Source organism: Kogia breviceps, chromosome 3, assembly GCF_026419965.1.
Source record: "Kogia breviceps isolate mKogBre1 chromosome 3, mKogBre1 haplotype 1, whole genome shotgun sequence".
NCBI classification, from domain to species: Eukaryota; Metazoa; Chordata; class Mammalia; order Artiodactyla; family Physeteridae; genus Kogia; species Kogia breviceps.
The window spans coordinates 37,461,717-37,487,915 of record NC_081312.1 but is presented as its reverse complement, the minus strand read 5'-3'; the positions used below and the strand labels follow the sequence as shown (position 1 = coordinate 37,487,915).

Sequence of the window (26,199 nt, the reverse complement as noted above, 5' to 3'; positions counted from 1 at the left end):
CGTCAGTATGAAGGAATTACTTTTCTCTCCATCCCTCGTGGGGTATAATACTAATTGACTCAAATGAGGTAATTACAGAAAATCACCCCCCAAACTGATGCACTGTAAATCAGGATTTTCATATTTGTGAGCTGCATTTTACTTGTGCATGCAATGCCTTTGGTCATAAATCACAGGTGTGAGATTAGCTGACTAAAGATTAAATTGCTGCTGTTTAAAAAGTCTTCAGCAGTTTAAGTCAGAGATTCAAAACTCTTGAAATTGTATGTAAGTGTTTTGTTTATGTACCTTATGTCCAGGAAGAGTGTCTGCGCTTTTCATCAAATTCGTAAAGGGCTCTGCAAACCTAAAACAGAATAGAATTCAGAATAGAATGGGAACACTGACTACTTAAGCCTAATTACTGAAAGTTCTAATACTCCCAACAAATACATTTTTAAAACCAAAATTATGAAAAAAACACTTTATTTAGCTTATGTCACATTAAACTTTCCGCAACAGTTCCATAGACATTAAAGGCACACAGCAAAGAAAAAGTAGTACCTGGAGGAATGGAAAGCAGGTTTCAAAATCTGCTTTTTCACACAACAGCAGACATTCATTTGTAAAAAGGCCCAAATTTAAAAGCCTGCTTAATGGTACAGAGCATTCATCTGAAAAAAATGACAAGTTATAGCCAGCCAGTGGGCTCTGAGGTACACAGGACCACTGAATAACAACGTTACAGGACCTACAGTCATGGCACTTAGACACCCAGCACAGAAAGAGAAACACAGCAGCATAGATTGTAGTTACAGGAACTGTTCTGGGCTAGCATATCGTCAGTGCTTTGTCCTTCCCGTAAAGGAAGCCCACCATCACATAACACTGACTGGCCCCACAAGTGAATAGGACCCTCAGCATTCAAAAAAAAAGAAAAGAAAAAGGACCCTTGACTCCAACGCAACAAAAAGGGTTATAAGAATAACACTGCAGAGAATGCACATCTTTGAGCTGCCACTTTGAGCCAAAGTTCCAGCAACTTGGAGAGCTGTAAAGAATAAATGCATGTGTTTTGCACTGCAGTAGGCTAGACTCCACAGGGAAGCATCAGTGCCTAAAAGGTGTGAGAATTTTACACGGGTAAGTTTCCAGGGAATCTACTTCATGGCAACACATCTGGGGAAAATCGTGACAGGAGGAGGTGATGGCAGTGCCACCCACGAGCTTATGAGCCCAGGATGGGAGGGTAGGAATGATATAATTCACCTTATTTTTTCCCACCTGTCACGGCTGCTATTCTGTAAAGGTTCACGCAGACCCCATCTAAGCTGAGAAGGCAGAGGGTACAGAAGGCGGCAACCATAACGTAACTGTCTCTCCTCTATGCACCGAGACTCAGCTCAAGCAGCAGACTCCTACGGAAGCAGGTCTGTAGCAGGAGCAGTGCTGGCCAGGCCTGAATTCTGGTCCCGGTTTTGCCGTTAAGTAGTTTTATGACCTTCAGCAGGTCCATTTACCCCTCCGGGTAAATTAATTCACACGTGTACAAAAGATGGGACTGAACTCTCTTCTAGAGGGTGTTCTGGAAATGTAGCCATTTAAACCAGAGTAGCCGCGCATGTTAGACTGCAATTGACGAATGGATTCTGCAGTCTAAAAGTATTCTTCCTTTAGTTTTTTTAAACAGCATGATTACTTTCAGCTCTGTCACTTACTCCCTGTGTGACCTTGAGCAAGTCTGGTTAGACTGTAGGTTCCAGAGCCAGAAAACTGGGATAACAGCAATTAGTATGAGGATTAATATGAACGTATGAGGCACTGAACACTGTGCCTGGCACGCAGTCAATGTTCCGCAAATACTATTTTGGGTACTAAACAATGTATTTTTATCATTTCCTTCATATAACCTTTATTATGTCCTTTAAAGATTTTTTAGCGGTTTAAAGAAATGTGTCAAATCTTAATTAAAAATGTTTCTTTTCAAACTAGACTAGAAACTGAAGGTTCACCTTTGAATTTGAAAAGGTGTCAATATATGCAAGTTTCTTAGCAGATTTAAATAACAACCAAACTCGGTTTTCACATGCTAGAACATTCTAGAATTGCTTCAACATAGCTTATAGATATGAATATATAACATAGCTCTGCCAAGAATTGGGAACTGATGTTTTTTAAGTGAAACTGAAAATAATTGGTCTTACAGCTGACTCAGCAGAGGAAGTAATCCAGATAAAGACTGTCTCACTGAAGAGCTTTTGTGGATTTTGCATTGTTTTTTTAATAGTTAAGACCCTCCAGAAATGTTCTTGAGCTGACAACTTAATCTGCTGCTCCCACCACAATTTTTGAAGATAAAACTCTTCAAAAGTTATTTTAGGGTTGAATCCTTTGTACTTAGTCCTGGTGGACACTGAGCATGTGACAGGCCTGAGGCCACAAGGAGAGGACGTGGTGGGGACGGAGGGAGATGCAGTTGGAACGTGGACAACTCACTGCGCAGCTCTCCCGGGGTGGCCCATGCGGGTCCTTTTCAGCGGCTGCCAGCTCTCCCAGGAACCCGCGTGAACACTGCGCTAGTGGTTTCTGTATTAACAATATTCCATGTTAATTATCATTAAAATTGGTCTATATGATTCCCATATTAGACACTCACGTTTTGGGAATATAGCTCAAATCTCACTCATCTCCCACAACTAAGTTTGTCATATTAAATGATCACTTACAAACCAAAATGTAGGAAAGGAATCTCACCATACGAGTCTAAGGCAAAGCTGAGCATCCCTTTTCCATGATACATAAAATGTAGTTGGGTGGGTTATTCTTTTTCCAATACTCAAGTTAATTCTTGTTTACAGTTGTCAGGTCCGTTCCTCTCTAGTTAATTCCTTTTAAAAGCTGAACTTGAAAACACTGTGCTTAGCTACGGGAGAAATTTAAGTTGCCCACAGACCATTTGGGTAGGTAGATACCCTCCCCCAAAAGAAGCCGTTTAAAAGAAAGCACTATGTTTGGTTTTTTTTTTTTTTTTTTTAAGAAACACTATTAAAGAGAAATGGCTTCTCTTTAAAATGGACATAGAGGGTTTACTCAAAACCCAGAAAAACAGCAGCCTGACTGCACTTTGTCATCCTTAGAGCACACGTTTGGAGCAGCTGGGGACAGAGATTCACACTTCATCTGAAAGGGGGAAAAGGGCCCTAGAATACTCAAAACAAAACAAAGAACACCTTTAAACTATAGACCTTATTATCTCAGCTGCCTACTTGGCCCAGACCCCAGTCTAAGAGACAGCCTTGCACCAGGGCAGCCTCTCAGGCTGCACTGACTGACTGGTTTCCTCATCACACCTAGGTGAGACCACAACCAAGAAGAAATGACCAAAAGTGTTACATGCTCCTCATAGGCTAAATCCAAATGCAGTGAAACAAGCAGCCCCAAGAAGCATGCAGGAGTGTCTGTGGAAAACGGGCAGCGGAGGAGTTTTCATAAGAGTGTGCACCGTGCGCGTGACACACGGGGGGGCGGCACAGACAGGTGCTCGGACACCTGAGACAAATCGGTTGCCTACCTTGGCGTCAAAATCCAACCTGCAAAACTTCACTCCATAGTAATGGGGTTGCGGCTTAGATCTCATTCTGCTTTGTTTTTGTTTTTTTATTTTTGCTTTTTCAACCTGGTAGTCTCTTTAATAAATACAGTTAAGAGAATTTCATTGGCAAATAACTGTTCACGGCTGCCTTCCTTTGCCTCCTGCTTCCCACTCTGTAGCCCCCATCCCCTTGTTTGTCATGGGGGCTCCTAAACTGGCTGGAAAGAAAGAAAGCTGACCTGCTGAAAAATACTGTTCCCTCGTTCCTACAAAATCAAATATATTTGCTGTACTCAAATCTTGCTGAGGCTGCAACGAGTCACTAGGAATAATTTCAAGTCACCTTAGAATACAGACAACAGTGTATTCTCTAGGTACATGGCCAAGAGTTTCTGATACAGCTTTGCTCAACTTTTTTAGTAAAACTGCATTGATATCAAAATTAAGAATTATTCAAGATCACACTGGCAGATACCAACCTTATGTTATTGAATGTAATCTTCCTAATGACTTTGGTTTACTGTGGCTAGCACATTTCTGTATTTACTAGTTTCAAAAAGAAAGTGTGTTTAATCTCCTATCACAAGGTAATTTTTAAAAACATTGCAAAAATCACACGATTATTTAACTACTCTCTTCCAAAGTATAGATGTAACTCGTTTTATGCATTCACTGTGTTCCTGAAAATTTGTATGAAAGTTTCAGTTCTTAAAAAGTGAGTTAAAATTGTAATTTCAGAGGTGCTTTGTCACCGTGTCCTATTTATGTTCCACTTGGAATAAGAACTAATATTTTACTAACTTTTTATTTCACCCAGCCCACCATATAAATGTTCTGCTAAGAAAATATTCTAGAAGAGCCCTAGGGTATAAAAGAATTTTCTTGCTATAAATACTTACCCTAAATATTTCTCTTTTTTAAATAGAGTTGACGATCTTGTTCAAGTGGTACACTCACCCCGTCTAGACGGTTTGGCCCTGAACCTGACACACTGACGTGTGTGTAGCTGTTCATCCTTCCATGCAACAGCACGCCTCACACACACAGCCTGAAGTGTCCCTGTCTCCCTTGGGTGGCTGATGTGGCACTTGTGGCTGCTCCCCCACACCCACAGGAGAAACCCCATTCCTGCAAACACTGGTCCTTTCTCTGTCACACACACTGGGCCCCTTGGGACAAGAGAGTTTTAACAAAGGGCAATTTCAGGGGTAGGGGTATTTCAATCTCCACACTCCTCCATGAAGGTGATCTCACACACACACACACACACACACACACACACACACACACACACACACACACACACACACACACACACCAATGAACCTGCATGAAGGCAGCAGCAAGGTCTTGGGGGATGAACGTGGCTCGCATCTCAGCTAGACCACTGGTTCCCCAGGTCACATTCCCTCTGGCCTTGGATAGAGTCACAGCAATACGTGACATCTGTCCTCACAGGCCTGTGAGGTAGGTGAGTGGAACCAGTTAGTTGACCGCCATCGTGGTTTTCGATCCTACAATCAGGTGGTCCAGAAGGCAGCAGACAAAGGACTAATTCTGCGGGCCGGTTAAGTGGCACAATAAGGCTTAGTCCCCTTCCTGTGCACGCGCCCCATTCTCTCCCCTTTCTACTCGACAACGCTTCCAAGTCAGATTTCCACCAGTCATTCCAAAAGCTGTAAGAAGATGTCTTCCAGAGGGTGGGAGGGAGATGGGAAGTGAGAGGGGCCACAAGGAGATCCCACGAGGCCAAGCAAGGCATAAACTCTGCACTCAGACGTGCCCCCTGGTGACAAGGAGCACTGGCTTTCTCACCCTGCCTCCTGGGAAATAGGGAGGTCGGGGAAGGATGGTATTGAGGGGCCGTATGAGGGATCACACAGCAGAAAGCCGATGAAGCCCGCCCCCTCCTGACGGGGCTCACGATTTGTGCTGGAGTTCACGCTTCAGCCTCTGAGCTCCTCTGCAGCCTGACCACACCTCAGGGCTTGGCATCACTGAGCCTGGGGGTTCCGGGAGCCCTCTTTGCTCTCACTTTCCTCCACCAGGCTGCACCCGGACCCTGTGACCGAGGACTTGCTGCCGCGAAGTGTGTGGGCATTCAGCATCTCCAGCAGCAGGTCGTAGACGGGGACCACATTTTTGCACTTCATGTTGAGCAGGTGTTCCATGCCCTTGTTACTAGGGGGACAAAAAGGTGCTGAGATTCCTTCCTGAAGCAGCCAAGGGAAGTCTGACATCTTCCCCGACAGAGCCAGTCCTCCACCCCCACCCCTGCGCTTCTTCCAGCCCTTTGCTAGCTATGGTTCATGCATCTGTCTCCTCCAATGATCTACACGTAAGGACAAGTACAATGTCCTATGGACCTTGGTGTCCCACCACCCACCCACAATGGCCTGATAGCACCAGCACATAGTGCGATGGGGTCTCGCTGTTCACCCTAGTTATGTCTACACAGTCGTTGCAAACACTGAGCCATTGCTACTGGGAGAAATACGGGGTTAGGTTCTGAGAGGTCCTGGTCCTAACGTTTTCACCAGCCCATTAATACATAACCTTGTTTCTTCTGAGTTATTGTTATAAAGACACTCTATTTAACACATACAGTCCATTCACTAACATTTAACTCACGCCCTGTAGCACTAAAACTCATGCCTGAACAAAGTGTATCTAACACGTATATTTTTTCTGTAGGGACATCACAGGTTTCTTGCACTTAGGAACACTAGAGAGCACTTCAGCACTATGCTTGGGGTTATTTTTAGACAGTGAAATCCCCAACAAAGCACAAAAATGGCAAAACAAGGCACTAATAAATAGACCCCATAATGGACCCTTGTTTACAGTATGAGAGCAGAAACGAGAAGGCAGAGCAGCACTTCGTGTGACCCCTGCTGGTAACGTAAGCATGGGTAACTCAAAGTTTTTGCCATGCGGCACGTGTCCTCGAATGACCTCAAAAGTGCCACGAGTACTGGTGTGGGGGTTACAAATACATTTTAGCAAGCAGGCAAATTCACAAATTGGGAGTCTGTGATTAATGGGGATGGACCGTTTCTGCTCTGCAAATGGTCATGTGCTGAGTAATCATTAAAGAGGAAACAGAGGCAGAGGTCATTTCCATTTCCTCCCCCTTGGTAAAATTCTTGAGGTGTCTGTTGTCCTTTCTCACCACCCCTAGACTTCCCTTCTCCTCGAGGGAGCACCTACCTTCCATCCTCATGTCCCCTCTTTCAGCCCCATGGCAGGGCTACCCTCCTCCTGGGTAACAGCAAGCACTGAGCCGCATGGTACCAGCGTGAAACCATCATCACACACCATCTCCCTCCACAAGCGCACACAATTTCCGTTTCCTGAATACACCCTACCCACGCCCTGCCTTCTCAAACCTACTGGGCTCACTAGTTCTCTTAGGTCTCACTCTTAACATCCTGATGCTATCGTAAGAAAAGAACAGCTCTTAGGGAAGCCTCTGTGTACCTCCCCAAATCACCAGCCTCAGAGCTGATCTAGAGGAGCTGGGTTTAACCTCTTCAGGAAAAGACCTCAGGACCCCAGCCCTGGGTAGTGCAGAAAGAGGTGGGCAGTTCACTCTAGGAGAGGAACTAACTGCCCCCTTCAGAGCTCCATAAACAAGCTAAAAGCCCCAGCAACTGAAAAACAGATGAGCCACACAGGACGCCATAAAAAGCTCCTATGAGGACCATGCCACCACATTCAGCGCTCGCCGTGGCCGGTCTTTGGTTACAGGTGTGTGCACCGATGAAGCACCCCCTTCCCTTTCAGGGGTTCATTTTCCCTTAAAGGTGGCAATTCTGCCTTATCCATCTCAAAGTTGCAAAACCCTTTTTCCAAAGCTCTTCCCCCTCCCTCTGGGCATGTGCACAGCCCCCTCCCACCACGCACCCCGTGGAGCGGCCCCCGCAGGGACTGTACCTGGCGTGCCTGACGTGAGAAAGGAGCATCAGCAGGTTAGCCAGGCGGACGGACTGCTGCTGGGAGGGGATGCCGCTCTTGGCGATCACCCAGACCAGAGCATCCGTCACAGCGTTCAGTAGATGAGCCAGTTTCCGGCTGCTGTCAGCCTCCTGGGGTGCTTCAGCTGAAGGGTACACACCTGGACAAAGCATAAGAAAGCAGCGGGTCACTGCCCTGAGAGGAAAAAACGGAAGTCGTGTGCTCAGCCATTAGGCATGCATACGTTCTCCAGAAGGGAGGCCAAAGTGATCTGGGTTGCTCTGACATCTGCATGTCTGGTGAAACCTTAAAAGCATGGCTTCACCTGTGCATGGTGTCCTTGTCCCCCAAGAGCCAGCCCTGTCACTGAGCTGGAAGGGAAAGCCTTCCAGCTGAATGCCGGACGAACGCAGGCAGACTCAACGGCCTCTCAGAGGGCCCCCTGGCCCAAAAGCGTGGCCCTGCCAAGCAGGAAATGTATCTAGTTGCCTCAAACCATGACGCGGTGTATCTCAGCTGCAGCAACAAACACCCACATGGAGATGGTCAGAAAGTGAGATTAACTCAACTCTTAGTCCCTAAGAGGGCCCCTCATCTACGGGGAGTTTAATAAACATAAACTAATCACCACTGCTATGCCGCCTCCCCCCACCCCTGTGTGCCACGTGCAGACGGCCACGGCAGGGCCACTGCCACCTCTGTCCAGGCCCTCAGCATCTCACTTCAGGTGATGCCTTGCTGGAGCAGGAAGATCACCGATTTGGAATCAGACAGACCTACTCTGTCTGATATCCACCGTCTCTCGCTCTCTGAGCCCTGACCAGTCACCCAGCTCCTCCAGCCTCAGCTCCTCACTGAGCAAAGCTTACAGGCACATGTCTACCTCCCCACAAGGTAGGTCGCTTCCCACTTCCTGCCTGGCCCGGTGTTTAATTCCCCTCTGAGTCTCGGGACTGAGATACTTGGCCTCCCAAAGGTTGCAAAACAACCGCTCAGGTAAATCTTGCCCTACCACCCCCTCGCCCACCAACCCTGACTCCTTGATTCCTGGCAGCAGGGAATTAATTAGCTTCTCTTCCAGGCTTTCGATTTCAAAGAACAAATAGCAAATACGTGAAGTCAGCGGGGGAGCTGCCGACTTTTGACTGTAATGAGAACGAAGGATGGCTGGCGCTCTATCATCCAGAGAATTGGTTTTGGCAGCTTTTGTTCTCTACTTTTATTGGCATTTCCAGTTCAATTAATGCAACTCAGTTCAACTCAGTTCAGTTAAGGCAAGGGACATCCTGAACCACAACCATGGCAGTGCAGCGCTTTGCCACATCCCTAGGGGCGTGTCCCTCCATGATGTCTGATGATGCAGATTTAAAATGTTCATCTTTGGCCCAGAAGCTGCTGCTCTAACCCATCTGCTCACCTGTTCCTCACAGTGACCCTTCCAGGCTCCCTGGCATGCTGGGGTCAAGCCTCCCATTGACCCCCATGGCAAATGACCTGCCCTCTCACTGCCCCCACCTTCCACTCAACATGCCCTTGCGTGTCCAAAATGAAAAATGCAGATCATGTGGCGCCCTTCAGTGAATTCCCAGCTCTTGGGGTAGAGTCCAAACCACTTGCAGTTATCAACATACCAGGCCTCTCTCTGCTCTTTGCATCCTCAGTTCCCCGCACACCTCACCTTGAACACTACTTTCAATTCCTTTAACAGGTGATGCCCTGAGCACACTGAACTTTCTGCTTAGGAATGCTCTTCCTTCCCTCCCCTCCTCCACCCCGTCTCCTCCTCTTCTCCATATCCCCTCCTCTTGCTTATCTACATCCATTCCTCCTTTAGGTTCCAGCCTGGTTATGAACTTCCTTGTGGAAGCTTCCCTGACTTCCCTCCGGTTTGGGCTCTCCTCTGAAGCTCCAAAGGTGCCCTGTGCTTCCCCAGCAGAGGGCAGCACATTGTCCTACACTCTGGATGTCCTCATACACACGCTCTGACCCTCAGTGAGACTGGACATAAGTACCGTGCAGGCACAGACCCTGTCTATTTGTTTGCCATTATATACCCATCACCTATTACAATGACTGGCATGGAGTAAGCACTCATAAATGGAAGAATTAGACTGAATTTACATAGGTTCAAATTTTTAGCCAATCACACCATTATAATTGAAATGATAAATATGCATGTTGATGCATATTTTAGGTACATACACAGAAAATTATTAATCAAATGAAAGCTTAGAGAAAATTATTTTAAGCTTATTTTCCCTTAAAACTGACCCTGGCTGCATTAACAAGTACTTTCTTTTAACTACCCTTTCGTCTATTCTGCTACATGAAATGTGCTCCATGGATTTCTACTGCCATAAAGAAATCTTACATCTTTGGAGTCTAAAAGGAGTCAAAACTATGTACCTGGTACATATGTCAGTCTAAAGTGACAGAAAGTGAAAATATAAAAATATTTGGCTAGTATACAAATGTCCACAGCAATATTACTCATAATAGCCCCAAAGTGGAAACTACCTAAATGTCCACCAGCTGATGAATGGATAAACAAAATGTATATCCATACAGTGGAAGATTACTGAGCCATAAAAAGGAATGAAGCAAGGCAGAAATAGAGACACAGATGTAGAGAACAAATGTATGGACACCAAGGAGGGAAAGGGGTGGGGGGTGGGGGGGATGAATTGGGAGATTGGGATTGACACATATACGCTAATATGTATAAAATAGATAAGTAATAAGTACCTGCTACATAGCACAGGGAACTCCACTTCGCTGTACAGTGGAAACTAACACAACATTGTAAAACAACTACACCCCAATAAAAATTAAAAATAAAAAGCAGAATGCCAAAAAAAAAAAAGGAATGAAATACTGACACATGCTATGACTTGGATGAAACATCATGCTAAGTGAAAGAAGCCAGCCACAAAGGTCAACATTTTTATGATTCCATTTATATGAACTGTCCAAAATGGGCAAATCTATACAGACAGGAAAGTAGATTAGTGGTTGCCCAGGACTAGAGGTGGGACAGAGATTGGAGAGTGACAGCTAGATTGCGGAGCACAGGATTTCTTTTAGGGCGATGAAAAATGTTCTCAAGTTGGTTTTGATGATGGCTGCACAAGTCTACGGATATACTAAACATCACTGAATTGTACACTTTAAATGGGTGAATCGAATGGCATAGGAATATCACAATAACGCTGTAATTTTAAAAAGTAATAAAGTGAATCTTCAGAACCAAAATTGCAGTAACATAAAAGCTCCTCAGTCCCTCCTTATGCCTGACCAAGTCTCCCCTCAGATAACCTGTGTTGGCTATTGGGTCACCTTCTTCATAAACGAGCAGTCACTGCCAAGGGTGAGCCCTGGATCCTCTACAGGCTGTGGGGTCAGCACAGCTCCATACAGGGCTCAGGGTCCATCACTGATGAGGGGTTTGGGGATAGGGGTCACTGCGGTTCTGCAAAGGCATGTGCCGTATCAATTTTACATATGGGGAAAGATTTTACGTACAAAAAGATGAACCTATATAAAATCATCCTGGAAAAGAACTGGGCTGGAGAATACCCATTTTGCTGCCTGCCTCTCTTTTCAGTCAGCAGTGCTGTGCCTTCACTTTGGGCATTCACGTACCCTCTTGCTCATCAGACACGTTGGTACAGGGTAATCGCTGAGTGGCAGGCCCCAGGAGGGGCAAGAGACAAGACACAAAGCCCCCAGGACGCTCACTGCCCAGACACACAGGAAATGGTAAGGATTGACTCCTTCCAGCTCCCAAGAGTTAAGAACATCAGATTTCATTTTAGAACCAAATTAGATGACTTTTCCTAAAACTAAAGAAATACAGTAAAAAAGTCAAGATCTTGGCACACCACCACACACATACCAAAGAAAGTAAAATAAAATCAAGGACACAATTTCCTTTCCTCTTTATCGCCTGGGAACAGCTGTGTGCTCCTTTCACCAGCCCACCTGATGACATTCTGAGCAACACATGGGGAGAGATGGGCAACCTCCCAACATCTGCCACGTCCTAAGGGTTCAAAGGATGAAGATACAAGCTCGCCTCAACTGAAAGCAAATAAATCAGAAGCGATAAAGTGTTTAATAAAAATTCCAGAATACTAACCAAAGGAAAAAATGTTCTGGCTTTTGGGAGGTGTATGTGGGGTTTTGTTTGCCTGTTTGCTTTGAGGAAAGAACCTCGAGCTATGACCACCCCCTTTATCACCACCTCCTAACCCAGCACCGTAAGAACAGACTGATGTTGGAAAGGTGTTGGTGATATGGACCCAGGAGGCTGATGCCTACAATGCTTTGCCCCCATGTTCTCCATCAATAGAAAAGCACCCATCTGGCCTCTTCAGCATCCTTCTGTGTGTCCTTTTGTATCTTGGCCTTCTCCGCCCACCCACATCATGGGAACCCTCCCCATAAACTCAGAGTGAACCAGGGCTTGAGTTGATATCTCTTAATAATTTTCTTCATGTAAAATAGGATTACCTGGTTCTAACTATTTCTTTCATTTAATGACAAGTTTCATCCATATGAAAACTTTGTAATGAAAAGTCACAAAGGTTTGCAAAGCCCTAAAATTGTTTAGATGCATAGATCTTATTCCTAATTTTAAATATTTTAAAAGACTAATTATTTGCAGATTGATTCCACTCTGTTTCCTAGATTCAGTAGCCTCTAGTTCTATCCAAGGGAGGACTTCCCTAGTCACCAGGTTTCTGGGTGACAAGATGGCTGGTCCCAGGACTCTTAGTTTGGATACGCTGTTACATTAAGTATAACACTCACATAACACCCTGGAGTTTCTAAAACACTCTAACCAATATTGTATTAGGTTGTGTTAAATGCAACATTTTCTGTTGTCTCTGAGTTTCAGGAGCCATATCAAAGACTGAGTATATATAATACAGTAATACCAGGCACCCTCACATCTTGCCTATGCACCACGGAAGAGGATTTGCTGAGAGGGAAGTTCAGATGGTGCTGCCCTCACCCCATCTCTCCCCAGCAGAGAGGTACACGCTCTTCTAAGCCTGGGAAGGATCAGACCCCTCATTAACTGTAAGAGTGTATATCCCTATTCTGGACCAAATGCATTGTATCTAGTTCATTACTGCTAAGATTTTTATTAGGATCAAGTTGAATTTACAGACTATCTGTGGGGAAGATTGACATCTTAACATACTGAATCTTCTAACCCATTAAAATCTCTCTCCATTTATTTAGGATTTCTTATTTCTGTCAGCAATGTTTTGCAGTTTTCAGTGTGTGGTCTCACATGTTTTTTCAAATTTAACCCAAGGTTTCACAATTTTTGACGCTATTGTAAATAGTATTTACTTTTTATTTCAATTACCAATTGTTCATTCCTACCATATAGAAATAAAATTATTTTTTATATATTTCCCTTATATCCCACAATCTGGGTAACCTCACTTTTTTGTAGACTCTTTGAGCTTTCTACACAGATGATCACATTTTTCATATAAAGAGTTTTACTTCTACCTTTAATCTGGATGGATGTCTTTTATTCTCTTTTCTTGACTTATAACACTAAAACTTCCAGTAAAACATTGAATAAAATTCATGAGAGTGGACATACTTGCCTTATTCCTGATAACAAGCAAGTATAACATTAGCTGTAGATTATTCATTAATGCCCCTGATTAGGTTAAGGAAGTTTCCTTCTGTTACTAGCTTGTTGAGAGTTTTTAGAAGGAATGGGCATTAGATTTTGTCAAATGTTTTTTCTGCACATATTGGAATAATCATATGGTTTTTCATTATTATTCTGTTAATATGGTAAATTATGTTGACTTTCTTTTTTTTAATGGATATGACATGGTTTTATTTTTCTTATTTATTTATTTATTTATTGACTGCATTGGGTCTTAGTTGCAGCACGTGGGATCTTTCGTTGCAGCGCGCAGCCTTCTTTCTAGTTATGGCGCACGGGCTCCAGAGCACAGGGGCTCTGTAGTTTGTGGCACACGGGCTAATTGAGGTGTGCAAGCCCAGTAGTTGTAGTGCTCGGGCTTAGTTGCCCTGTGGCATGCGGGATCTTAGTTCGCCGACCAGGGATCAAACCCACGTCCGCTGCATTGGAAGATGGATTCTTTACCACTGGCCCACCAGGGAAGTCCCTGTTGATTGATTTTCAAAAGTTAAAGAACCTTGTATTCCTGGGAAAATCACACTTGTTCACAATATATTATTGGATTCTATTTCCAAAAAAAGAATTTGAGAATTTTTGCATCTGTATACATGAGGGATACTGGTCTGCTGTCTTCTTTTCTTCCAATATGTTGGTCTCGGTTTTCTATCAGAGTAATGAGTTGGAAAGTATTGCCAGCTCCTCAGTTTTCTGCAATAATATATATAAGCTTGGTATTACTTATTCCTTAAATGTTTGGTAGAATTATTGCAGAAAAGCCATCTGGGCCTGAAGTTTTCTTTGTGGGAAAGTTTTTAACTACAAATTCAATGTCTTTGATAGATATATAGCTGTTTAGAATTTTTAAGTTTCTTTTTGATTCAGTTTCAGTAATTTGTATCTTTCAAAGAATTTGTCCATTTCATCTAATATTCAAGCAAATTGGCATAAAGTTGTTTATAATATTACCTTATTATTCTTTTTAATATCTGCAGAAAAATAACGTCACCTGTCCCACTACTGATACTAATAATTTGTATCTTCTTTCCTTTTTTCTGATCAGTCTGGCCAGAGGCTCATCAATTTAATTGATCTCAAATAATCAGCTTTTGACTTTCTTGCTTTTCATCTACTATTTTCTTTTTTTTCTGTTCCATTGTTTTCCACTCTGTCCTTTATTATTTCTTTTCTTCTGCGTATTTGGGGTTTCATTTTCTCTTCTTTTCCTAAGTTTCTTTAAGGTTGAAAGCTGAGGTCCTTAATTTCAGACCTGGCTTTTTTAATTGAAATATACTTGACATACAATTCTAAGTCAGTTTAGGGTGTACTACATAGTGATATGACATTTGCATACATTATGAAATGATCACCACAATAAGTAGAGTAACCATCTGTCTCCACACAAAGGTATTACTTTTTTTTTTTTTTTTTTTTTTTTTTTGCGGTACGTGGGCCTCTCACTGTTGTGGCCTCTCCCGTTGCAGAGCACAAGCTCTGAACGTGCAGGCTCAGCGGCCATGGTTCATGGGCCTAGCTGCTCCGCAGCATGTGGGATCTTCCCGGACCAGGGCACGAACCCGTGTCCCCTGCATCAGCAGGCAGACTCTCAACCACTGCGCCACCAGGGAAGCCCTCCCTCAAGCTACTGCTTTAGCTGCAACCCCAACATTTTGCTGTGTTCTACTTTCATTTTCAGTTAGTTCAAAATGCTTTCTAATTTTAATTTTGATTATTTTTCTGTGACCCATGGATTATTTAAATATATGTTATTTGGTTTCCAAATGTTTGGAAATTCTCCAAGATCTTTCTAATATTGGTTTCTAATTAGTTCCATTGTGTCAAAGAAAATACTTTGTATGAATTAAATTCTTTTAAATGTATTCAGACTTGTTTCATGGTCCAGAATATGGTCTATCCTGGTAAATATTCAATGAATACTTGAAAAGAATGCGTCTTCTGCTGTTTTGGGGTTGAGGGTTTTTAAAATGCCAATTAGGGGGCTTCCCTGGTGGCGCAGTGGTTGAGAGTCCGCCTGCAGATGCAGGGGAAATGGGTTCGTGCCCCAGTCCGGGAAGATCCCACATGCTGCGGAGCGGCTGGGCCCATGAGCCATGGCCGCTGAGCCTGTGTGTCTGGAGCCTGTGATCCGCAACGGGAGAGGCCACAACAGTGAGAGGCCTGTGTACTGGAAGAAAAAAAAAAAAAAAAAAAAGCCAATTAGGTCAAGTTGGCTGGCAGTGTTATTCAAGTCTTCTCTATATTTACTGATTTTCTGTCTACTTATTCTATCAATTATTGAGAGAGGGGTATTAAAATATCCCACTATAATAAGGGATTTGTCCATTTCTCCCTGCAGTTTTATCAGCTTTTACTTCATAAGGTTTGAGGTTCTCTTATTTGGTGCATAAGTGTTTAGGATTGTATGTCTTCTTGACAAATTGACTCATTTATCATTATGAAATTACCTTCTTTATTCCTAAAAATATTCTTTGCTCTAAAATTTACTTTTTCTGATATTAATGTAGCCACTCCAGCTTAATACTCTGTTCACTTTTTAAACACTTTTTTCTTTCTATTCTTTTTTGATAGTTTCTATTGCTCTTGCTTAACAGGCACTATTTTTTCTTCTGCTATGCCTAATCAGATGTAAATCCATCAAAACGTAGTTTTCACATTTAGAAATTTAATTTGTGTGTGTCTCACATTTTCCATGTCTCTCCTTAACCTGTTCATGCTTTGCTCTACTCCTTGGACATACGGAATATAGTTACAGTAATTGTTTTAATGCCCTTGTCTACTAATTCTATCACCTGCATCACCTGGTATCTTTTCCAATTATTGTCATTTTCCTCATAATAGGTTATATTTTCTGCTTCTTTCCATGCTTGCTAACATGTGATTGGTTGACCCTGTTAAGTGCTGGATATTCTTCCATTCCTTCAAATAGTCTTGAGCTTTATGCAGTTAAGATGCAGTTAAGTTACTTGGCAGTAATTTGATCCTTCAGACTTGCTTTTTAAGTTTCATTTGGTAAGACCAGGGCAGCCTTTAGTCTAGGGCTTATGTTACCCCACTACTGAGGCAATACCTTTCTGAGTACTACAACCAACATCCAGTAGAGTAAAAGGTTTTTTCCCTGTGGCTGGTGAGAACATGAACTATTCCTGGCCCTGTGTGAACTTCCAAGTGTTGTTCTGCCTGCTCCTTTCTGGTGGTTCTTTCCCTGTCCTCGGTTAGTATCATAAGCATGAAATTAATGCTCAGCTGAAGCCCTGAAGGGGATCCTCTGCAAGTCTCTAAAGCCTCTCTGTCCAGCTTGTTCCTCTCCAGTTCTCTCCCCTGAAAATCCTAGCCTCCCCAAATTCACAACTCTGCTCCTTCAATTCAGGGAGACCACTGGTGTCTACCTGGATTACTTCCCCCTGTATTGCAACCTGGAAACTGGCTCTGGGCAGTAAACTGGTCAAAGGGATCACCATGTGTCTATTCTCTTGGGAGTCACTGTCCAACGTCCAATGTCTGTTTTACATATTCTGTAGGGTTGTTTAAATTCAAGGTGGCTAAGTGGATTCTGTTCCTGTGTTTGTTTTCAAGTTAATGCTATAAATAATCAAAAAGAAAAAAACCCTGTAACTTGAGATGCTTAAAATCTAGCATGGAAAAGACTCACCTCTCCTGACAGTGGAAATTCTCCAACAGAAACAGAACCCCATTTTCCTAACTGCAATGCTGAACAGAATAAATTTGTTTTGAATGCCATTATGACTACCAAGCCAAAAAAATTTCTTAAGAAAAGATTTCTTAAATTTGAATTTACTGTAAACAAATCCTACTCACCTACTGTCCCAAGTGGTAATTACAACACATGCCTACCTCACCCTCTGTAATTCTCTCTACATGGCAGTTCTGTCAGATGCTGCAGGAGGAATGCCGTAACCTTAGGCTTTCCCATTTGCACAGATGTTTCTAGTTTCCCAACAACACAATATGATGTCCAGAGGCTAAAATGACTGTGAGGAGCCTTGCCAAACATAAGGCTTTACACTGCAAAGTGGTGTAACAAGAAGCAAACTGCTTTCCAAGGAGCACTTTGCTGCACAGAAAAGAGTTCTGAATTATTTCTACAAGTAAGAGAAGCCCCATAATCTGGCATTTGATGATCCTCCTGTACCAAGGTGGGAATGAACTTTCCAGGGAAATCTTTCCTTTAACAAAGACAAATGACAGCAAAAATCTGAGGTAACGTCTGTAGGTAGATTCAAAGAGAAGTTCAGAAAAAGTTGATTTTCTTCCACAATCAGTTTCAAATGTCCCACCTGGACATTTGTTATATGCACATCAACTTAATCACTGATGTAAGCTGGGCCCTCATATTATTTTATAGAAGGTGAATGGTAACAATCGATGTCAAGAAGGTGCCAGAAGCTCCAAAGCATTTAGGAATCTTTTGGCTTTCCCTACAATTTTCAGTTGTCCAACGACTTACCATTTCTACTCACAAATGTCTGCTTTCTAGAACCGGGGTAGGGCGTGTACTGGGTGTGGGGGAAATGTCTTGTCAGGCAAGTAAGGCCAGATTGAGATCCAACCAGGAAGTACCCAAAGGTTGTCTTCAGGGTCTCTGAGTCTCACATGACCTTCAAATTCCTTCTTCATTCCCCCTCTCCTCTCCTTCAAGACCTAACTTCCTCCCCTCAACCCCCACCTCCTGATCCAGCTATCTCCCAGACAGCTCTCCATGATCTATACCAGGGTTACTCAAAGTATTGTCTGTTACCAGTTCACAAAAAGAGAAGAAGAAATTGAGGGTAAGCATTTGGAAACTTTTACAGTAATTGATAGAGTAATTTTAAATCAGTTGAATGTAACAACAAAATACTAGGGCTTGTATTTTGCACTTTTCTTTTTCTAGTACTTTATTTTTATTTTACAAAAGTAACTATCTATATGGAAGGATATACCATGTTCTTGTATTAGAAGAATCAATATTGTCAAAATGACTATACTACCCAAGGCAATCTATAGATTCACTGCAATCCCTATCAAATTACCAATGGCATTTTTCATATAACTAGAAAAAAAATTCTAAAATTTAAATGGAAACACGAAAGACCCGAAATAGACAAAGCAATCCTGAGAAAGAAAATTAGAGCTGGAGGAAATCAGACTCCCTGACTTGAGTATACTACAAAGCTACAGTAATCAAAACAATATGGTGCTGGTACAAAAACAGAAATATAGATCTATGGAACAGGACAGAAAGCCCAGAAATAAATTCACACACCTGTGGTCAACTAATCTATGACAAAGGAGGCAAGAATATACAATGGAGAAAAGACAGCCTCTTCAATAAGTGGTGCTGGGAAAACTGGACAGCTACATGTAAAAAAAATGAAATTAGAACACTCCCTAACACCATACACAGAAATAAACTCGAAATGGATCAAAGACCTAAATGTAAGGCCAACACTATGAAACAGAGGAAAACATAAGCAGAACACTCTTTGACATAAATCACAGCAATATCTCTTTTGATCCACCTCCTAGAGTAATGAAAATAAAAACAAAAATAAACATATGAACCTAATTAAACTTAAAAGCTTCCACACAGTAAAGGAAACCATAAACAAAATGACAACCGTCAGAATGGGAGAAAATATTTGCAAGCAACTGACTAGGGATTAATCTCCAAAATGTACAAACACCTTATGCAGCTCTATGTCAAAAAAAACCAACAACCCAATCCAAAAATGGGCAGAAGATCTAAATAGATATTTCTCCAAAGAAGACATACAGATGGCCAAAAAGCACATGAAAAGATGCTCAACATCACTAATTATTAGACAAATGCAAATCAAAACTACAATGAGCTATCACCTCACACTGGTCAGAATGGCCATCATCAAAAAATCTACAAACAATAAATGCTGGAGAGGGTGTGGGAAAAAGGAAACCCTCCTACACTGTTGGTGGGAATGTAAATTGTTACAACATTATGGAGAACAGTATGGAGGTTCCTTAAAAAACTAAAAGTAGAACCATATGATCCAGCAGTCCCACTCCTGGGCATATATCCGGAGAAAACCATAATTTGAAAAGATACATGCACCCCAATGTTCACAGCAGCTCTATTTACAAAAGCCAAGACATGGAAGCAACCTAAATGTCCATCTACAGATGAATGGATAAAGATGTGGTATATATATATATATATATATATATATATATATATACAATGGAATATTACTCAGCCATAAAAAAGAGTGAAATAATGCCATTTGCAGCAACATGGATGGACCCAGAGATTATCATACTAAGTGAAGTAAGTCAGATGGAGAAAGACAAATATCATATGATATCGCTTACATGAGGAATCTAAAAAAATGATACAAATGAACTTATTTACAAAACAGAAATAGATTACCAGATTACCAAAACTTATGATTACCAGGGAGGAGGGGAGGAGGGATAAATTAGGAGATTGGGACTGACATATACACACTACTATATATAAAACAGATAACTAATAACGACCTACTGTATAGCACAGGGAACTCTACTCAATACTCTGTAATGACCTATATGGGAAAAGAATCTAAAAAAAAGAGTGAATAGGGACTTTCCTGGTGGTCCAGTGGTTAAGACTCCGTGTTCCCAATACAGGGGGCCCAGGTTTGATCCCTGGTCAGGGAACTAGATCCCGCATGCTGCAACAAAGATCCCACATGCAGCAAAGAAGATCCCCGGTGCAGACAAATAAATAAATAAATATTTAAATGTTAAAAAAAATTAAAAAGAGTGTATATCTGTATAACTGATTCACTTTGCTGTACAGCAGAAACTAACACAACACTGTAAATCAACTATATTCTAATAAAAATAAAAATAACTATCTATAACAATTTGGAAATTATAAAAGGAAAAGAAACCTGGTGCTTCACCATAGATAATTTGAGAAGCACTGCTCTATATGTTTCCCTTTCATCAAAACTACTGCCAATGTCCAAGAGTACCTATGAGAGAGGAAATGAATACAGGCTGGAGGGGGTGAGGTCAGCTGCTCCCACATCAGGAGACAGCCTGTGACCCATGTGGCCACAGGTTCTGCATTGAGTTTTGGCTTGAGGAACTGCTGCTTGGTCTGATTTAAAATAAAGTAGCATAATACCATTTCACAGATTTCTGCTGTTTCAAACACTAAGCTCTAAAATTGGATAAAATCTAGGTAATAAAGCCCCATACATTGCCCAAATGAAGTCTCAAGTCATCACTTGAGAATTAAAACCTGGACATACATATTATTTGAGAAAGAAAGAAAAAAAAATTACCTAAAGGCCCAACAAGAGTAAACAGCTAAGCAAAGCAATCAATACCTGGTACAGCAGCTGGATTGAATACCACCAGGTAGACAGCAAACTGAACAGGATGAAAACTACACAGAAACTTAGAAATGTGTGTAAAATAATACATCTCTATTAATTGTAGCAATGTTTATAATGGTAAAAAAAATAGAAAATGTATATTAAACAAAGGCCCATCAGTAGAGAAAAGGCTGAACGATGTACACAATGCCCTTGCTTCAAAGACTGAGTTAGATCTCTCCTCACTGTCCTGAAGGGATTTCACAGCATTCTGAAAAGGAAAAAAGCAAGATGCAAAGAAGTATTTGTATGTAGTGTCCCAAGTTTTTTAAATGGGGGAAAAAAGGTCTATCGGTGTATATACCAGAGGTGAGGTATTATTTTAAATGATTATTAGAGGATGGAAGAAGGTATGCAGGCTACCCTCTGGTTGTTAAGATTAGCTACTTGGTGTCTGGGTGGAAGGATCAAAAAAAATGGGATCAAAGCCAGCATCCTTCAAAGTTTCCATAACTTTTAATACAAGATGCTCTGCTGTTTAAAATTTTATATATGAGCATATGTGTACATATCTATCTCTATCTCTCTATCAAGACCTGTTAAAGAACAGTCACCAAAGATGTGGTTATCTAGGGCACAGAGGGGGGATTCCTAGTGATTTTTATTTTCTTCCTTGTATGTTTTTCTTTTGTTTGAATGTTTACAATAACCAGCTATTATTTATATACTAAGAAAAAAACAGCAAAGCTACAACATACACACATCTTAGATGCTTTCCTCATTTCCCACCTCTAACCCATATATTTCCCTCAAGTCAGGTCCCTTCCTCCCAGACCCCTCCACACCAAGTTAGTTCTGGCTCTCATTGTTCCTAATAACTCCTATTAGGCCCCTTGCCTCAGTCTCTCCCCTCTCCAGTCAGTCCTCCGCATGGAAGCCTGAGTGACCTTTCAAGAATGCCTATCTGTCCATGATACTTCCCTCCCTGACCCTCTTCTACCGGCTGCTCAATGCCCCAGGCAACAATTCTCAACGGGAGTTACACTCAGTAATCTTCAACACTGCATTTTACAACCTTGTCCACCTCCCCCTGCTCTTCCGCTGCATGACTTGCAGCTCCTGGCTTACCCCCATCCTTTCAGTCTTCCCTGCCTACCACCCCCACCTGCCCATCAACTCATTCAACACCCAAACATCGTTCCCTTCTGCAACCACTTCAGCACCTCTCCTCCTGTCTTCCCAGAGTACTCAGTGCTCTGTACACACTTTGTGATAGCCCTGAGATCATTCTTTTTAACGAATTTGTTTTCTTTCTCTCCCTATGAGCCATGGGAGGGCAGGAATATATATATCCTCAACATCTTTAGTGGATGAATGAATGAAATGAATGAATAAATGAACTTGTAAAAGCAGAACCCAAAATAGTAAATATAAGTGCATGTTAACCATGTAAAAGGTCTGTCTGTACAAACACTGAAAAGGGGCTGAAAGTCCAGTTATAAAATACATGAGTCACCGGGATATAATGTACAGAATGGTGACGACAGTTAATAATGCTGTATTGCATATTTGAAAGTTGCTAAGAAAACAGATCTTAAAAGTTCTCAGCACATGAAAAAAGTTTTGTTAACTATGTATGGTGATGGGTGTTGACTTATTGTGATCATTTCTCAATATACACAAAATTCAAATCATCTGGGACTTCCCTGGTGGCACAGTTGTTAAGAGTCCTCCTGCCAATGCAGGGGACACGGGTTCGAGCCCTGGTCTGCAAAGATCCCACATGCCATGGAGCAACTAAGCCCATTGAGCCTACGCTCTAGAGCCCGCGAGCCACAACTACTGGAGCCCGTGTGCCACAACTACTGAAACCTGCGTGCCTAGAGGGCATGCTCCGCAGCAAGAGAAGCCACCACAGTGAGAAGCCGCGAACCACAACAAAGAGTAGCCCTCGCTCGCCACAACTAGAGAAAGCCCGCATGCAGCAACGAAGACCCAAAGCAGCCAAAAATAAATAAATAAAAATTTATAAAAAAATTCAAATCATTTATGTTGTACACCTGAATCTAATACAGTGTTATATGTCAATTATATCACAATGAAATAAATTAAAATGTCAAAAAAAGAAAAAAGAATGAGGTAAACATTTTGAAGTTCATATTTTCCTTTTCCAGTAGAGTGGTTTCAGCTACTTTTTAAATTACTACCAGTAATTCACCCAACAAATAATTTATACTCAAATTACCAAAAGTTAATTACTGTTTAAATCCCTATAAAATGAAACAGAAAAGTCCAAAAGAAAGCCATTTTCCCCTTTTTAAATAAAATAAGAAATTCAGGAAAAAAAGGAAAGAAATTCAGTACTCCTTCAGCACCATGCCAGCTCTAGAAACAGCATCTCTCCCCCATAAAACATGGCCCAGCTGTGTGGTTACTTACTGGAGTTGAGGAGGATCATGGCCTTGACACAGAGATACTCTTTGTGTTGGAGTTTTAACTCGCGAAACCTTGAAGTCGTTGCCAGGAGCATGTCAAAGATTTCCAGAATTCCTTCTACACATTTCCCTTCATCCCTACAAAAGTCCATTTAGAAGTGTAAGGAACATACAGCTTCTGGTAACCATCGAAAGCAATAAGGAGTATTTTCTTTTTAATCTCAAGTTTCATCTTGTACATCCTTTAACTATAACAAGATAGTAATGAGACCACACCCAGAAATGTGAAATTACTAGAATTATTTTTATATAAGGAAGACAGGGCATTTCCTAGAAGTCCATAAAGCAAACATTTGAATATATATACTCTTTAGGCAACATTGTGCACTGGAAGTACATTTTCCTCCTACCTATTCACCAAATGTTTTCTTAAAGGAATACCATTTCTGTTCATTATTTTTGATCTAAACTATGTCAGCCAACCAGCCCTCAATATGACACATATTACTAAAATGATACTGTCCATGTTCTCATCAAAAAACTCTGAAGTATTAATGAGGAAAGACTGAACATTACAGAAGCAAATATCCCAAGAAGAAATATTACTTTATATCTAGGGCTTAACTCTCACATCCTGGTGGTCAACTAGAAACTGGTGGGGCAACTAAGAGACATTTAAATGCAGTTTGAAGAAAAGCTAATACGACATACAAAGAAATCACAATTACAGAAGATGGATTAGAATCAGGAAAGCAAGGTAGAAATGGAGACATGGTAATTTTGATGTGCCAAAGATTATTTTTAAGCAAAAGTTTTAGACAAACTTTGGACCATGTAATCGAGACTCTTTCGAGCACTCCTTGCGGAAATGAATGTTTAAGCATACTTTTGAAGTAAATTACTTGAACTGTACCTAGAAAATACCAGCTTCAATTCACTCCAGCCAGAAACACATTATTCCAACTCACTGCTCCCAAAACAACTTCCATTATCATCAGTCATAGAGCTATTGGAAGTCCTTGACAAGCAAGCAGTTAGATGATTTCATCACGAAACATTCATTTGCTTCTAAAAGCCTGCAGTACACAGCAAAGGGCAGCTATGGTAGCCATGAGTTTCCGCAAGTTTCATTTTCAGTCTCTGTAGCAGTCCCTGAAGGGGGCCTGAGATCTTCAAAGAACTGGCTGGGCCCTCCTTCTCCCAACCCCAAGCCAGGACATTTCCAGTGATGGTAGCAGTTGGAGAAAGGGCCTCTGTAGAGTTCAAATGAACTGACACCAGTGGGTACTACCAACCCTGCTAAAGCCTTTCCTACTTGGTGCTCTGCTTGGATGGCCGCTTACCAGGATCCTGCAGTCCACAGCGTTCACACCCCCGCAAGCTCACTACACAAAGCTACAAGTATGCAAACTGCACACACTGGCAAACAAGCACGGTAAGTTTGGAAACCAGTTTAGACTTTCTGAAAGCACACAGGTTAAGTGATAAAATGTCAGTGGCCCCTAGAAGTCGCTCCTAAGGGAAAGGCCACCTTGGAGAATCAGAGCCCTGGGCAAAGGGTGCCAAAATCTATAGGAAAACCCCAGCCCTCCATATGCCATCCGCCCACCTCCCCTGCTCTGGGCTTTCCCAGGCAGCCTGCTGCTAGCGTCCAGTAAGGACATGCATGCCCTGCACATAGCAGAGGCACAAGAAATACTTATTCACTTGAATGCCCCTCAAGCCAATCATCAAATCACTTGGCCTAGGACAATTAATTATTAGAAACTGTAATTGGTGGGTTTAAGGACATCTGATACTGAGAAAAGCTAGTTTTAAAGTATCTCTGGGGGCAAAAACAAAAAATCCAACAAGTCCTGCATTGACAATTTAATAGTCTGGCTGTTTACTTTTTTTTTTTTTTTTTTTTTTTGCGGTACACGGGCCTCTCACTGTTGTGGCCTCTCCCGTTGCGGAGCACAGGCTCCGCACGCGCAGGCTCAGCGGCCATGGCTCACGGGCCCAGCCGCTCCGCGGCATGTGGGATCTTCCCGGACCGGGGCACGAACCCGTGTCCCCTGCATCGGCAGGCGGACTCTCAACCACTGCGCCACCAGGGAAGCCCTGGCTCTTTACTCTTTTGTGAGACTCAGAGGTGGGGTCACGGGCACACGTGTGCATACACACACAGGCACGCACACACACACACCTCCCCAAGTAGTATGATAAGGGGACTCATTTGAAATCAATCCTATTTTGCAGAAGCTGCCACCTGTGCCTAAAAACACGTCTCTAAATACTGAAGTTGGCACCATTTCCTCATCGAAATACATACCATTTAAAATGTAAATTCATATTTCAAAAATGGAGGTAGAGGGACTTCCCTGGTGGTCCAGTGGGTAAGACAGGGGGCCCGGATTCCATCCCTGGTCAGGGGAACTAGATCCCGCATGCCACAACTAAGAGTCCGCATACTGCAACTAAGACCCGGTGCAGCCAAAATAAATAACTAATTTTTTTTTTTTTAATGGAGGTAGAGTTTATATTGTAGGGTATCTTAGGCCTTGATAAATGCTGCAGCTCAAAGTAATCAGAACATATGTACTGCATGGAAAAAGTGAATTTCTCAACCAGTTGTAAAGAGCTAGGTCTGATTGCTTTCTCCAGCAGGTGTGAGAGCCAACCATCTCATTCAAGGGGTGGCAAGGTTAGAATATTTTTATTCACTTCACAGGCTGTAGAAAACAAATACATTTCTAGAAAATAAATGAGAAATAAAGGGGCAATAAGGTACAATATCTTATAAAGGACACCCTAATAGAGTTCTACTTTAAAATGAGTTATACAGAACAGAGTGAGGAAGGACTGTACAATCAACGAGACCTATTTCATTTATTCTGTAAGTAACTATGATTGACACTGAATTACGAGCAAGAAATTAGGACAGGTTTAAAAGATCTGAATTCAACCTAGTGGGTATACGAGTTGGATGTTAAAATACTGCAACAATATATCAATCAAACCAAACTACTCATGGAAATTTACTTTTACACTCCATTTCCCCATAAACCAGTGCTAAATAAAAATAAAAGTAGTAGTTCCATGTGGACTATCTTATATTTGATAACCACTCCCTTTATAAAAGAAAAATATTCTGTTTGATACCAAGGACAACGTGTTGAAAGAGTGGGCTTCCCTTTGGGGTTCACTGTTTTGTAC

At 42.0% G+C, this 26,199-nt stretch overlaps 1 protein-coding gene across 5 annotated transcripts in view; it reads right to left on the bottom strand.

The window, feature by feature from the left end:
• Window positions 1-450: 450 nt before the first annotated feature.
• The window catches only part of ESR2 (estrogen receptor 2), a 101,101-nt gene continuing 75,352 nt past the window's right edge, over window positions 451-26,199 (bottom strand). For all 5 annotated transcript variants that reach the window (XM_067028361.1, XM_067028363.1, XM_059059071.2 and 2 more), the window contains 3 exons: window positions 23,006-23,139; window positions 7,508-7,688; window positions 451-5,752 (listed from right to left, as the gene is read on the bottom strand). In XM_067028361.1, the coding sequence (XP_066884462.1) occupies window positions 5,566-5,752; window positions 7,508-7,688; window positions 23,006-23,139 (502 nt within the window). In that variant the 3' untranslated portion in view covers window positions 451-5,565. The remainder of the gene's footprint in view (window positions 5,753-7,507; window positions 7,689-23,005; window positions 23,140-26,199) is intronic.